At 34.6% G+C, this 15975-nt stretch overlaps 1 protein-coding gene across 1 annotated transcript in view; it reads right to left on the reverse strand.

The window, feature by feature from the left end:
• Positions 1 to 15975, reverse strand: part of EYS (eyes shut homolog) — a 430665-nt gene that overhangs the window by 34046 nt on the left and 380644 nt on the right. The window contains exon 11 of the mRNA XM_074190004.1: positions 11428 to 11600. Coding sequence (XP_074046105.1) covers positions 11428 to 11600 — 173 coding nt within the window. The remainder of the gene's footprint in view (positions 1 to 11427; positions 11601 to 15975) is intronic.

The following is a 15975-nucleotide window of genomic DNA, read 5'->3' on the forward strand; positions in this document are numbered from 1 at the left end:
CTAACAAATACTTTGCCATTTACTTGAAAGTCAAGAAAGTGCTGTGGTAATTTTTTTCTAATAATATTAAATGCAGACAATCTTTGACTTTTAATAGGAAAAGCAATTGTGATATGGAAATAGGTTAACCTTGGACAGAATTATAACTAAGGTATGGTGGCTATGACTTTTCTCCAAGTTGTTTAATTGAGAAGATACCATATTCAGGACGGAAACAGTGGGGACTTAACATCTAGCTAGCAAGAACTGCCAGTTTAAGATACAAAGCTGCCATATTGCTGGGATGAGCACTACTCTTGCCCTATCCTCTTAATGAGAAGCTTCCTAGAGTAGTGCTTATATGCCAATTTGTCACTGTACAATTCCTCCCTACCTCAATTGAATGATACTTTTTGTCTCATGTACATTTTGCATTGCTTTTCCCAGGGACAAAAATTCCTAGCACAATCTCATGTCAGCAACTACCTATTAGACTTTTCATATTGGGTGACATCTCAAATTCAACATTTACAAAATGGAGCTCACATTGCCTCCAAAACCTCCCTTCTTTGAAACTTCCCCATTTTTGGAGAAAGTACTACCATCTTCCCAGGTACCCACACTTGAAACCTCAATGGTATACTTGATCCCTTATTCATATTACACATAGACCCAGTGTTGTCATGTCCTATCCTTTCTATTTTCACAAAATCTCTTGTATCTTTATTGTCTCATCTCCCCCAATTCTGGTTTATGCTCTCATCTTTATGTACAATGGTACACATGGTAGACTATTGCAGTAGCTGTTCTCCCATCTTAAGTCTTTCCCTATTTAGTCCTTGCTCTAGTTAGGAGTCAAAATGATCTTTGTAAAGTACAAATCTGACTATGTCATCCCTAATTGATAAACTACTGTGGCTCTCTTTTACTGTTAGGATAAAATGAAATTCCTCTGTTTTTAAAGCCCTTCATAATCTATCCCTTTCCTGACTTTCCAATCTTATTATACTTTGCTCCCCTCTATATACTCAACCATTTAATTACACTAACTACTTCTCACACATGATGCTCAATCTCCTGACTTGGTCAAGGTCTATTCACTAGTTGTTTGTCTTCCATTGCTGGAATGCCATCATTCCTCATCTCTACCTCTTGATTTCCCATGTTTCATTTAAGATTCAGATCCAATCTCACCTTCTGCAGGATCCTTTCATGGTGCCCCTCCTTCTACCTCACATTCTCTTTCCTCTAAGATTGTATCTCATTACACTGTATGGATTTGTACTTATACAAATACTTGCTTATTAGCTCTCCCATTAGACTGAGCACCTTTTAAGGGCAAGGACTTATTTCATGCTTTTCTTTCCTTTTTTTTGTCTCTCCAGCACCTGACAGGTAGTAAGTGAAATGCAGAGAAAGTAAAAATATTTGTCAGTGACTGATTATAGAACTGCAACTATGCCTTTGTATAGATCAGTCAGTAAACATTTATTTAATACTTTATCGTGGGCCAGGTAGGGGCAAAAGTTACCCTCAAGGAGCTCACAGCCTAAGGAGGGAGACAACAAGGAGACAATTCTATATTAACAAGCTATATACAAAATAAACAGAAAATTACAGAGGGAAGGCATTAGAATTGAAGGGAGCAGTGTAAGAAAGGCTTCATGCAGAATAAAGAAGGTGGAATTTTAGGTGAAACTTAAATGGAGTTATGTAGGTCAGTCATATGAGTGGAAAAGAGAAAGCATTTCAGGCATTGGGAAAATGAAGAAATTCAGCATTAGGGAAATGGCTGGAGCAGAGCAATGGAAGGTCTTGTTCATGGAATGGTCAGGAGACCAGTGTCACTGGATCATAGAGCATGTAATGGGGAGCTAGGTATAAGAATACTGGAAAGGTAGGAAGTGGCTAAATTTTTATGAATGGTTTAAAATGCCAAAGAGAACATTTTATATTTGATTGAGGAGATGATAGGGAGCCACTGTTTAGATTTCACTGAAATGGTGGTGGTGGTGCAATGACTTGGTCAACTTATACTTTAATAAAATCAGTCTGGAAGCTGAATAGAGAATTAGAGTGGGGAGAGATTTGAGGTAGATAGAACCACAACTACTACTACAAGAGGCAATTTGAGGTAATAAGGGCCTGTACCTAATTGGTGGCAGAGTCAGAGGAGAGAAGGAGAACTATTTAGTGATGTTACAAGGATCAGATGATAATAGTAGCTACAATCAATTTCACATAAAGTTCTTTTATTCTCCCAAATCCAAGGATTGGGAATGAGAATTATTCACTGGTAAATTATTTTAATGGTCAAGTAGGATTATTCAATATTCCAGGTGTGTTTCTCCACCATTATTTCTTGCTTGTGAAATCTACCAATATGTGAATATTTCCAGACATATCTTTCTACTCTTGTTTAAATTTCTGCTGACCAATTCATGGTCCCTGGATATATAAAAATGTAGTTCCAAACCCAGACAATGTGGAGGCTTTGTCCTGGTTCCTCCCTAAGACAGAGCTGAGATCTTTGGAATTACTGTGGTCATCATCTTTAGTCATTTAATTCAAACAGCTTGCTTGTTCCTTCAATGACCCTTGTACAATGCCTGTAATGGAGAAACTTAAAAATAGATCTGCACCATTGGAAGAATGCTAAAAACTGATTCCAGTCAAATATTTATTTCTACATTCTTCTCACTTCTAAATAAGTGGCAAGTTTTTACCCCCTCTTCTTTATCAGTGTTGAATTAATGTGTTAGGAAACAAAGTGTTATTTAGAAGGTAAGGACCTAATCAAGCTTTGTTGTTCTCTTTATAAATATAAGGTTTATCTTTTACTTTTTCAGTATTGAATATTTAAAAAATGTTTACCTGAGAGTATTTTCAGCTACCAATTTTGCAGGTCTTGGCATCCCTTATTTAACCATACAACTAGATAGCTTAATCTTAAATTATAACTGCTTTAAAATGAGGCAGCTGTAATAGAGTATACCAGAGCTGCTCTGCCAGTCAGAATATCATTGATATGTCTTGTCTGCAACATACTCCATATCTGAATAAGTCACTTAACTTCTCAGTTAACTCTTTGAGGCAATTTAGAGCAACTCTCTAAGACAATAAGTTTCATAGCATGTGCTCACCTGCATTAATTAGAGTTTCTGACCAGGGATTCCCTAGATCAAGGATATCCCAGGTCCAGTCTCCCCTCACCCCACCTTATCCCAACAAATAAACTAAGAAATAAACAAACAAAAGCTCCTCAACCAACCAAGTTATCAAACCAAATACTACCTAAGTTTCTAAATTATGGATAGAAAGTATGGCAAAGTGGAAAAAAGCTCTGGCCTAGCTATCAGATTCTAAATGTGGCTCCATCATCTGTGTGTTCTTGGATAATTCACTTATTTTCTTTGTAGTTTCCATGTTCTGATTTATGAAATAGAGTGACTGAATGATGTCTGAGTACCTTTCAATTTGAAAAGTCTTAGGATTCTAATAAACATTATAACATCAACATATTGTTTTAGTGGTGTTATTCCCTATATTAGTAGTTATTCTTAAGTTCTGTTATGGAATCATAACTTGTTGATTAAATATGGTTTCTCTGTAGCGCTATAAATTGTTCACGTGTATGCAAGGTATTTAAAGAATCTCTAAAGAAGATGCTATCTTTATTAGGAACCATAAAAATAAAAGTCTGTGTTGTGCAAAAAGAATTTGTGCTTTGCCTGATAATTTTTGACAATATTGATTAATACCCTTTTGACTAATTGCTCAAATCAATCTGCTTCCACATGACATCTACTTTTCCTATTAATAGTCACAGGCTGTATGAATTTAATGTTAATTTTTAATCAAATAACAATACATTTTTAGTATGTAGGATTTTTCAACTTGAGGCATTATTTCTATGAAGCATATATTTAATTATGATATTTAAATAATCAAATCAAAAGTCCTTAGAAAGATAAATTTCAAAAGTTTTGATCTATTAATTTTTTGGTGTTTCCAAAAACAATCATATTTTTAATGCTATTGGAGTTGTTCAGTCATTTCAGTTGTGTTCAAACTCCATTTGGAGTTTTCTTGGAGTTAAGTGACTTATCCAAGATTACATAACTAGTAAATATCTGAAGTCAGATCTGACCTCAAGAAGATGAGTCTTCCTAACTTCAAACCTGGCACTCTATCCACTTGTGCTATATAGCTGCCCCTGTGAAGTTATAACATCACTGGATGGAACTTTTTTTCAAGTTCTGTTCCAAGGACTTATTACCAATTATCTATTCATAACTGTAGGAAGTATAACTTGTAAAGTGTGGAATCTAAATGTTAAAAAATCAAAGAATGTTTGGATCAGTTATGGATTATTAATATGATGGAATATTAAATGCAATTAATATTTTTATATATGAAGAGTATAAAGAAATTCCAAAAGACATTATGAAATAACGTATAGTGAAGAAAGTAGGATCAGAGTAAAGAATATATTTTTACTCAGTGGTAATGGGAGGGATAGATTAATTTTGAAAACTGAAAAAAGAAGGGCTTAGATTAGGATGCTGGATTGTTGAATAGTGATGTAGAAAAGGGGAAGGAGAGATAGAACATGAAAGAAAAGTACCAATACTGAAAAAAAAATGTAGAAGACCAAAGGAAGTTCAGAACTGGACATAGACACAAAGGGTAATTTTGTTAAAGTTTCCTTTACAATATTCTTATTTGTACATTGAAAAGTTTATGTTTGTTGAGTTTATAATAAAAAAGAAGCATACTCTGCTTATGTAAAAGACAGCATTTAAGGAATTATGCAAAAATATAAAACGTTAAAGGAAACATTGTCACTAACAAGGTGCTATAGGTGTTTTATATATTTAATTTATTCAAAGGTAGTTTTAAGCTTAATTAGTTTTTCCATATTTAAATGTTTACAATTACATAAAACAACAACAGTTAACAGAACTTTAAGGTTTGTAGGGAACTCATTCTATGCATATTATCACATTTTCTCTTCACAATGACCAAGTGAGTTAAAAATTATGGATATTATCGTCCTCATTTTATAGATGAGGAAAATGAGACTCAGAAAGGTTGAATGATCACCCATGTGAGACATGAGAGGTAGGCTACCCACTGAGATCTTTCCTGACTTCAAACCTAGGATTATTCTAAGAAAAGTGAAATCCTAAAACAAGCATGAGGATTAAAAGTCACATTAGACTTTCACCTACATATACACATACACAAATACACCAAATACACACACACACACACACACACACACACACACACACACACACACACACACACACACACGGCAAGAATATAAGTAGGCAAGAGAATAGGCAGTTTGTTGGGAGGGCCATCACTGATTAGACACAATCTACCACTGGGAAGAAACAGGGAAGCCCAGGGAATATGCAACCTAAATTGAGAGTGAAATTACCTAAACCTGGGACCAAGGTCTGTCTTTTTGGGGGCTGAAGGGGAAGTATAGCCCAGCATAGGTGGAAGAGCAGGAAAACCAGTTGGAGACTTCTAGCCACAGTACAACTCAACAGCTAGATAGCAAGACAGCCAGGAGGATCCAGACAAAGTCTGAGTCCTGGAAATGTTGGGGCAACAGACAGGACTTGGTAGGGAACAGAATATTGCATAGACAAGCCTGGGCATAAAGGAGGAAACAAACTTCTGCCTGGACAATGCCTGGGTTGCATAGACAACACCTTGGCAAGTGATAAGCAAGGAATAAGACCCCAGCTCCAGCATAAAAAGCTCGGGACTACACTCCCTATACCCTAGCAGCAGAACTCAACTATCAAAATGAACAATAAAACCAAAAAAGAGTGCTAAACATAGAAAGCTCCTATTCAATTTAGGATGATAAGGGCGGCTAGGTGACGTAGTGGATAAAGCACTGGCCTTGGAGTCAGGAGTACTTGGGTTCAAATCTGGCCTCAGACACTTAATAATTACCTAGCTGTGTGGCCTTGGGCAAACCACTTAACCCCATTTGCCTTGCCAAAAAACCCCCCAAAACAAAAAAAAACCAAACAATTTAGGATGATAAGAGAAAAAAGCAATGACAAATTATCTAAATGGGAAAATTCAAAGGAATTTATAAATTGGACTCAAATCCAAAACATCATGGAAGAATTTTAAAAAGATTTTTAAAATCAAAGAAGAGAGGAAGGAGAAAAATGAAAAAAAAGAGCTATGTAGGAAAATTATGAAAAGTTGATTGAAGAAATCAACTCCTTTAACAGTACAAATGACAAGCTGGAAAAAGAATATAACCCATCAAAAATAAAATTGACTCATTGGAAAAGGAATGAAACTAGTCAAAAAGTAAAATCCACCAACCAGAAAGGAAACAACTCCTTTAACAATAAATTTAATCCACTGGAAAAGGAAACACAAAAGCTAACTGAAGAAAATAAAACCCTAAAAATTATAATTGGACAAATAGAAACTAATGACTCTATGAGATACTAAGATTCCATCAAATAAAATTAAGAGACTGAAAAAAATAAAATGTAAAAGTATCTTTTAGGAAAAACACTCAACCTAGAAAATAAATCCAGGAGAGATAATTTTTGAATTATTGATCTACCAAGCCTGGATCAAAAAAAGTGCCTAGAAATTATCTCTCAGGAAATTATCATGGAAAACTATACTACTACTACTACTACTACTATACTAGATCAAGAAGACAAAATGTCCTTAAAAGAATTCACAGGTCTTCCAGAAAGAGACCCCAGGACAAAAACTCCAAATACTATCATGACTGAATTTCAGAATTCTCAACTAAGGGAGAAGATACTGCAAGCAGTCAAAAAAACACAACCATTTAAATACAAAGGAGGCACAATCAGAGTTACATAAGAACTTATCAGCTTCAACATTAAAGGATCAGAGGAATTTGATAATCCAGAGGGCAAAGAATCTTGGATTACAACCAAGAATTAACTACTCTGCAAAATTCTGGGGGAAAAGATGAATTTTCAATGAAATAGAGGACTTCCAAAATTTTCTGATAAAAAGAACAAAACTGAATAGAAAATTCAATCTTCAAATACAAGGCTCAAGAGATGCATAAAAAGTTAAATGGGTAGGGGAAAAAAATGCTGTCAAGAACATTTTTTTCTTTTTTTAGGTTTTTGCAAGGCAAATGGGGTTAAGTGGCTTAATTATTAAGTGTCTGAGACCAGATTTGAACCCAGGTGCTTCTGACTCCAGGGCCAGTGCTTTATCCACTGCACCACCTAGCCACCCCTGTCAAGAACATTTAAACTGTATATATATATCCCTAGAAGGGAATATAACACTTGTAACTCTTGAGAATTGTATTTCACTTAGGACAGTTAATATGTTAAATGTAGTTGAAAAGATTATACTTAGAGGATATGGGTATAAATGAGACAAGAAGTTATGTTGATTATGAAGGTGGTATTTCCTATTGAGGCAGAGGTAGTTGAGGGTCTATACATAATTAAATCATGAAGTGACCTTACTTTACTAGATACTTTATTTAAAGAGAGGGACAGAGGGTTAGAGTGTATTTAGAGAAGGGTTGGATATAAATAGATCATGAAGCAATTTTACCTTATCCCATACTTTAGGTAACAAGGATTATAGTACTATAGTTGGGGTGTTTTAGGGACAGAGAGAGAGAGTGTGTGTGCCCAATATTTTAGTTAAGGAGGTTTGTGGTGCTATGGTTAGAATGCTATTGGGACAGAAGGAAAGAGTGTACCCTATACTTTGATTAAGGAGGTATGTAATATTAGGGTTGGAAAGATATGGGGACAGAGGGAGAGAGTGTACCTGATACTTTGGTTAGGGAAGGTTGTAAGGCTACGGCTGGAGTACTGTGAAAAAATTAAACAAACCAAGACTGTGGGGATTTAAACTAAAAGAGGATGGTGAAGCCCACTCTTCTCATATGGAAGAGATAAGGTTATAGTCAAAGATTTGATTTAATTTTTTAAAAATTGACTGAAATTATTGACTGAATTACTGAAATTAACAAACTAATGGGTTTCTGCTACCAGAAACATGTGATTGTAGAGTTTTCTTTGCTTCCAGTTGCTAGTTACTGTTCAAGTCCTCCCCCCCCATCTTATTCCTGAGAAGAGTAAGCTCTGCCATTTATTTGCCATTTAAAATCCCAATGATTTGGTTTTTTTAAAATGAAGTATCTAATCTCTCTCTTTTTTCATCTCCCTAGATACTTATTTTGTGTCTTATTCTTACAAGGTCTTAGATTGATTTGAAAAATAATCTGATATAAGTTCTCAGATATTGTCAATGTGTTGATTTATTTTGCCTATTTATATTTGTTACCTATTTGGAAGAGGAGGAATTCCCTTTGGCTGTATGGGTTAGTGAGTGGTAATATAGATGAAAGGAAGAAAAAAACATTTTTTAAGAATGTATAAAGAGGGACAAGTGGGTGGTACAATGGATAGAGCACCAGTTCTGGAACTCAGATGGACCTGAGTTCAAATTTAGCCTCAGATGCTTGACACTAACTAGCTGCATGATTCTGGGCAAGTCACCTAATCCTGATTGCCTCAAAAAAAAAAAAAGAAGACAAAGAATGCACAAGGAGGAAAAAAAGTACAGAAAAGGATATAGGATGATTTTTTTTGCACATATGTGTATATGTGTGTATTTTAAAACATAAGTTCAGTTTCTAAAACAATCCCCTTGTTTTACTTTGTATCTTGAAATGTTTGTAGGCATTAAGTAAATTCACAATAAAAAATAAATTTAAAAATTATTTGATGAATTTGATGAAAATTATTTAATGAATTCATTTTCTCCCTTTCTATCAAGTTGTATTTACTCTTTAATAGGGACCTCTTTAAGGTCAAAGAGACTTCAAGTCTGAAATAAATAATAATGATAATAATAATAATAATAATAATAATAATGATGATGATGATGGCAAACATTATATAATGCTTATTCTGTGCCAGAAACTGTGTTGGGGACTTTACAAAAATATCACATTAGAACCTCACAAAAACATTGGAAGATAGGTGTTGTTATTATCCCTATGGATGAGGAAATTGAGTCAAAAAGGTTAAGTGACTTGTCCAGGGCCACTCAGTATGTGTCTAACAAAGGCAGGATTTGAACTCAGGTCTTCTTGACTCCAGACTCAGGAGTTAAGAGCTACATCATCTATTTCTTTTTTCTTTCTTTCTTTTTCTCTTTAGGTTTTCTTTTTTCTTTTTCTTTTGCAAGGGAATGGGGTTAAGTGACCTGCCCAAGGCCACACAGCTAGGTAATTATTAAGTGTCTGAGGCCAGATCTGAACTCAGGTACTCGTGAATCCAGGGCTGGTGCTCTATCCACTGCGCTACCTGGCCACTCCCATCATCTATTTCTTAAAAAACTTTCCTGGAGAAGCAAAAATAGACCAGGAAGTAAAGCAGAATTACATTTCAACACTATGCACCAGCAATTAGGATCTTTCATTAATCAGGTATACAGTCTAAATGCCTGAATGAATTCCTTTGAACCAAAACCTTGGGAGGTGATGATGGATTATCCAAAGGTTCTCATTTCTAACAAAAGCCACTCCAGAAAACTGTTCACTGCTTGCTTTACTCATATTGGAGAGTTTCACTTGATTATTGCTATCAATACTCTTTTTAAACCTTTATTACACTGTTGCTGGTTTTAAAAGAGCTTCAGTGGTTTTTCCATTGCTCAAGTTATTCTTCCCAGACTTGAGGTTCAGTAACCAGTCAGTGTGACTGCAACTGGTTGAGGAGAATGAATAATGCTGATTTTCTTAGGCAATATTGTCTAATTATAGATCTTCGGATCAGAGATGACATGCAGACTGCAATACACAATTCAGGAAACCAACTTTAAAAATTAAAAAGGCAAGCTATGTAAAATAAACAGGATGGCCAGGAGTCTGTCCAAAGGAAGTTCTGAAGACTAGTCACCTAAAATTTAGAGGGTTTTCATTATAATACATGAGATTTAGAAAGATAAATAAAACATGTACTAAGCTCTTATTAGGAACCAGAAGCTTATATTATCATAAGAATTATAACTAGAAGGGACTAGATTTAATTTAGTCTAATCCCCTCATTACAGATCAGGAAACAGGCCCAGAGAACTAAAATCATTTGCTTTAAACTGTTTTTTAGGAGAAATAGAGCTGTGATTTGAACTTACATCATCTCACTTAAATCTATTGCTCCTTTCAGTACATTCAGTTAACTTGTCTTTGAAAATATAAATGCCTTTCTTGGCATTAAAAGAATATGAATAAAATGCTTGTACCATTATGCCCTAGATAACTGTTTACATTTTCTATCTCTAGTCAGCAATATGGTGCAAAAGACAAAATATTTGACTGGAAAACTGGGGGCCTAGGTTTTGTCACTTATTAGCTGTATAGCTTTGGAATTTCCACTTTAATCTATCTGGACCTTAGTTTCTTCATCTGTTACTGGAGAAGTTTGGACTGGATTATTTCCTAGATCTCTCCAAATTTCATGATATTTGATTATAAATCACTGACATTGAGAAAAACAGATTTATTTGCTATTTAGGCAGGGAAAATTGGAACACTCAAAACCAAGTCTGTCAACAAGGCTAAAAAGCAACTTTCCTTCATCTTACCAGTCTGCTTGACCATGAATAGACAATTGTGTCCTTTTAAAACAAACTGTTCATATACAAATAGAGTATTACTCTATGTCTTTTATAAGATGACTTAAATATGCATATTTATAACCACAGAATTTTTTCAAACTGTTCAAATCCATTGTGAAAACTGGTTTGTTTTTTAACATAAATGTTTTAATCATTTTCATTAAACCAAAGTTTTTTCCTTCTGTTTCTAGACAGCAAACTATTCTATGAAAAGAGCTATCCTTTATCCGTTGATTTAACTATTTTTCTTCATGTTTTCAAAAAGTACTTTCCCATCTTTTTTACAACCAAATAATTACTACATGTTGAAGGCAGAAAACTAAGGATATGGTGCTTTACATAGAAATATGTGTTTGTGTATGTATAAGTTTGCACCTGTAATTTTATCAGTATGAAGAACTCTCAACATAGAAACTTTTTTCACCAATGCAGATCAACAACTGGTTTGTAAATTATTATCTTAAAGAGTTGCTTGTGGGACTAAGAGGTTAATTGACTCATCTAGGGTCACACAACTAGTCCCACAGCCCTAGATTTCAAGTCTTCCTGATTCAAATATTTGTCCTGTCTCCACCACTATGGTCTCTGGAATGTTACATTTGTATTAATCACACCTTATACAAAGGCACTGTTACTCTTTTGACTTCCATGGTAGCAAAAGAGCAACAAAAGTCAGCTTTGTGTTCAAATTTTCAAAGAAAATAAATAGGTAAAAAGGAAATTAAACATATACTTAATAAAATGAAGTCTGAACCATACCTTGTTCACAGTGAACTCCAGTTCTTCCTAGAGGGCAGTGACATATGTATCCTTCAGGCAGTGGGATACAAGTTGCTCCCTGTCTACAATGGGGTGGTGGTTTATGTTCAGGATCACAGATAGAAACTGTCTCTGTGCAAAATGCTCCTTTCCATCCAGTAGGGCAGTCACAGCTGTATATTAAGAGAAAATACAATATAGTATAATTTGAACCCTTAAATAGAAGTGCACTACTTCTTTTTGGATTCTATTCATCCATCCATTAATCAATAACATAAGTTTGTTAAATGTTTAATATTTACCTATCATTGTGCTATAGGCTACAGATCCAAAGACAAAAAAGGAACATTCTCTTAGGGAGACTAGCATTTGGGTCTTACTATTAATTTTTTTCCCTCTTTCATTGAATGTATTCAAGGAGAAGCTGCCTGTCTACCTTTTAGGGATTGTAATAAAATAGGCTTACTTGGGCTGCTCCTTGATAGTTTTGGTTCAAAATTGGAATAGAATAAAATACCCATACATCTAATAGTTAGCAAAAGGAAGTTTATTTAGTTAAAATAGGGGAAGGAAATTCAGAGAAAAGAAGGGAATGTTTATCCAAAATAAAGTGTTGATTCAGTTGAACACAAATCTCCAGGTTTCTTGATGTTAACTTATGGTCTAAAAACTCTGTTTGGAGTCCAGCCCCTGTTTTAAATCCAGGTGACTAGAAAGCTGACATTATAATCTTGAACCAACAAATTGCAAGAAAAATGTCAATATCTTTTTAGAAGAAACTAGCCTGAGAAATGTAAATGCTACTGTGTTATCAGAAATATAAGCTCAATGATTTTAAAATACATGGAAGTGCTATTGTTCCTTCATTGAATGTATTCAAGGAGAACCTGCATGCTCACCTTTTGGGGATTGTAATAAAATAGGCTTGACTTGGGCTACTCCCCTGATAGTTCCTGAAGAGCATCAATGATATCTTGACTGAAGAGGATCAATGATATCTTGACTTGCAAGTGACTTGGATTTAAGTGAGACAGGGCTATGCAAAGAGATCAGGGCTGCTAGAGATGGTCTCAGATATTTGGGGAGAACTTGGTTTTTTTAAGCTAAGTCCTTTAACAAGTCTCAGTTTATCTGAGACAACAACACTTGGGAATTAAGGTTAGGCTAAGAAGTGAGGTCAAAATGGCCTTTTACCTACTCAAAACATCAATCTTGGAGGGGAAAACACAGGATTTCTGGTGAGAACAGAAATAATTGCTATTTATACTCACTCTGAGCTATCAAAACCCAAACAATATCCAAGTGAAACTTACACTGGGACCTATTATTGGCCATTCAATGAGAGTCAGTTTTCAAACCAAGTAATCAAAGCTACCTATAGTCATATGAAAACAATATTCTAAATCACTATTGATTAGAAGTTAAAACAACTATGAGGTACCACCCCACCCTTATCAGATTGGTTGAATATGACAAAAAAGGAATTTGACAAATGTTGGAAGGAATGTGGGAAAATTAAGACATTAAATCTCTGTCAGTGGAGTTATGAGCTGATTTAACCATTTTGTAGAGCAATTGGAACTGTCCAAAGGGCTATAGAACCATGAATATGCTTTAACCCAATAATATTGCTATTACGCCTGTATCTCAAAGAGATAAAAAAGGAAAAAGGAAAAGAACCTGTCATTACACAAATATTTAGAGGTCTTTTAGTGCTAGTAAGGAATTGAAAATTGAGGGGATGCCCATTGATTGGGAAATGGCTGAATAAATTGTGCTATATTCTTTTGCTATATGAAATGATGAGGAAGATGCTCTCAGGAAAACATGGAAAGACTTACATGAAATGATGCAAAGTGAAATAAACAGACCAGGAGAACATTGTATATAACAGCAATTTTATATGATGGTCAACTGTGAATGACTTAGCCATTCTAAGCAATTCAATGTTCTAAGACAGTTCCAAAAAATTTATGATGAAAGATGCTCTTTATTTTCAGAAAAAAACTGTTGGATTCTATATATAGATTGAAATACATCTTTTTTGTTGAAAGGCAGTGGGGTTAAGTGGCTTGCTCAAGGCCACACAGCTAGGTAATTATTAAGTGTCTGAAGCAGTATTTGAACTCAGGTACTCCTAACTCCAGAGTCAGTGCTCTATCCACTACGCCACCTAGCTGCCCCAAAATATATCTTTTTTTTGAAACTATTTTTTTGTTTGTTTTCTTTCACAACATGATTAATATGGAAATATATTTTGCATGATTGCGTATGTATAAGCTTTATCAAATTGCCTGCCTTCTCAATGAAATGAATGGGAAGAGAGAGAGAAGGAAGAATTTGGAACTCAAGATTTCAGAAAAATAAAGGTTTAAATTTGTTTTTACATATAGTTGGGGAAAACATATTAAATAATTTAAAAATTTAAAAATATACAATAAATTCTACATGTTAAAAATATATTTTTTAACAACAACAACAAAAGGAAAAATATTGCTTAACTTGTATGGGAATTAGGATACTGCTCCCACCACAGAGAAATTGTCACAGGAATTCCTGACTTGGGAGAGGTCAAACTAGATGGAGTATGGGACTATTCCAAATCTGAGATCCTATAATTTAGAAGAAAACTTTGTAGGAGTGGGTAACATTAGGAACATTGTTGTGATTGCTGAGGGAAGAAAAAACAAATAAAACAAAACTCAGTATCATTAACTACCTAATGTGAGCAAGGCAAAAGAATGCAAGTAAGATTCTTCTGAGCATTTTTCTTTTCTCTTTTCTCCAAGCTGGAGACCACTAAGGTCAGGAAAGAAGCTCCTGGCATAGTACATGGCATGTGACAATACATACAATGTGGATGCTTCTTTCTTAGATGTAGCATTTTATTATGTGAACACTCAGAGGAGCTGAGATTTCTTTAGCTTAAAGTACTTACAGTGTTATTTCCTTCCACCAATGTGGACTATAATACATCTATGACATAGTGGATGAATCCCAAGGAATTGTCAGGGGCACACAGAGATGAAACTATTTGTCCAGGGTCATTCAGCTGATAAATATAAATAAAGATTTATACTTAAGTCTTTCCAAGTTTAAACCCAGCACTCTATCCTTTCCCTTATCTTGACTCTTAGTTTAGTAGTTTAGCTAAGTCAAATAAAGCCACGTTCTATTTTATAAACTGACAGTTATTTTTCAAATAAACATAATTTATTTTTTGCTGCATAAATGATAAACTTGAGAAATATATTACTAAAAATGTTGATTTGTTTTCTCTGTATCTTTAGAAAGTTTCTTTGATATTGTTTATCTCAAAATCTGAGATTGTTAGGTGGTACTGTGGATAAAGCACTTGACCTGGAATTAGGAAAACCGGAATTCAAATTTGTCATCAAAAACTAACTGGGTGACTCTGGATAAGTCACATAAACTGACTGTCTCAGTTTTCCCAGTTGTAAAATGGATTTATAATAGCAATTGCTTCCTATAGTCATGTGGAATGAGACAATATTTATAAGGTGGTTGACATAGTGCCTATTACTTTGTCACTTAACTGTCCTTTTCTTCCTTCTTCTGTCCATCTCTCCCTTCCTATCTACCCTTTTCCTTCCCTTCCTTCTTAACCCCTAACTTCTTATCCTTATGAAGGATCTAGTAGGTACAAATAAATCTTAGAATAACATGGTTGAAATTGCAGATGGTCTAAAGATTAAGAGAAAGATGACAGTGGATATAAACAACATAGCATATTACAAATGATAATTTGTGAGAAGTGGCAGAAAATACGAACTAAATCATCCATGATATTTATGACTAGAAAACGAATTAGAATTATCAGTGGCAGGAATGAAGAATAACAGATGGATAGCCAGTGTTATATTTAGCATTGTAATGTGATGAAGAGGAAAGGAGAAATGATTTGGGTATCAGAGAACATGTGTTTTAATTCTTGACTCTATTACTTCTACTGTGTGATTTTAGGTGGTTCACTTAGCTTCCCTGAGCTTTGGTTTCCTCATCTGTAAATCTAGGGGATTAGATGATTTCTAAGATCCCTTTCAGCAATAAAGCTATGATTGTTTAAATGTATTAATCAGAAACAGAAGCTCTCCAGTAAATTGATATCTAAAATGATATATTTCAGGGTGCCTAGGTTGCATAGTGGATAGAGCACTGGCCCTGGAGTCAGGATTTATAGATACAATTTGGAAAAGGATCACAGAAGTTGAGAAGGCATAGATGGGTTTGTGGTTCAACTATATAGGATCTAAGTAAAACCCATGTGGATATTCCTATGTAAAGATTTGTAGGCAATATAAGATCCATTTAAACTGAAATCTAGGTGGGAAGTAAAGTCTTATACACATGAAAAAGCTAAATGAAATGTCATATAGTTATAATTAATAAAAATGGGACAATGCTATAGAAGTTCAGAGAAAAGTAATATATCTGGAAACTGGAATGATTGAGGAAAGTTCTTTCTGAAGTGTGGGAGAAAGGGAATGCAAATGGAGGATGTCAGTGACTAACTTCATAATCACAGGA

This window comes from Macrotis lagotis, chromosome 5 (assembly GCF_037893015.1).
Source record: "Macrotis lagotis isolate mMagLag1 chromosome 5, bilby.v1.9.chrom.fasta, whole genome shotgun sequence".
NCBI classification, from domain to species: domain Eukaryota; kingdom Metazoa; phylum Chordata; class Mammalia; order Peramelemorphia; family Peramelidae; genus Macrotis; species Macrotis lagotis.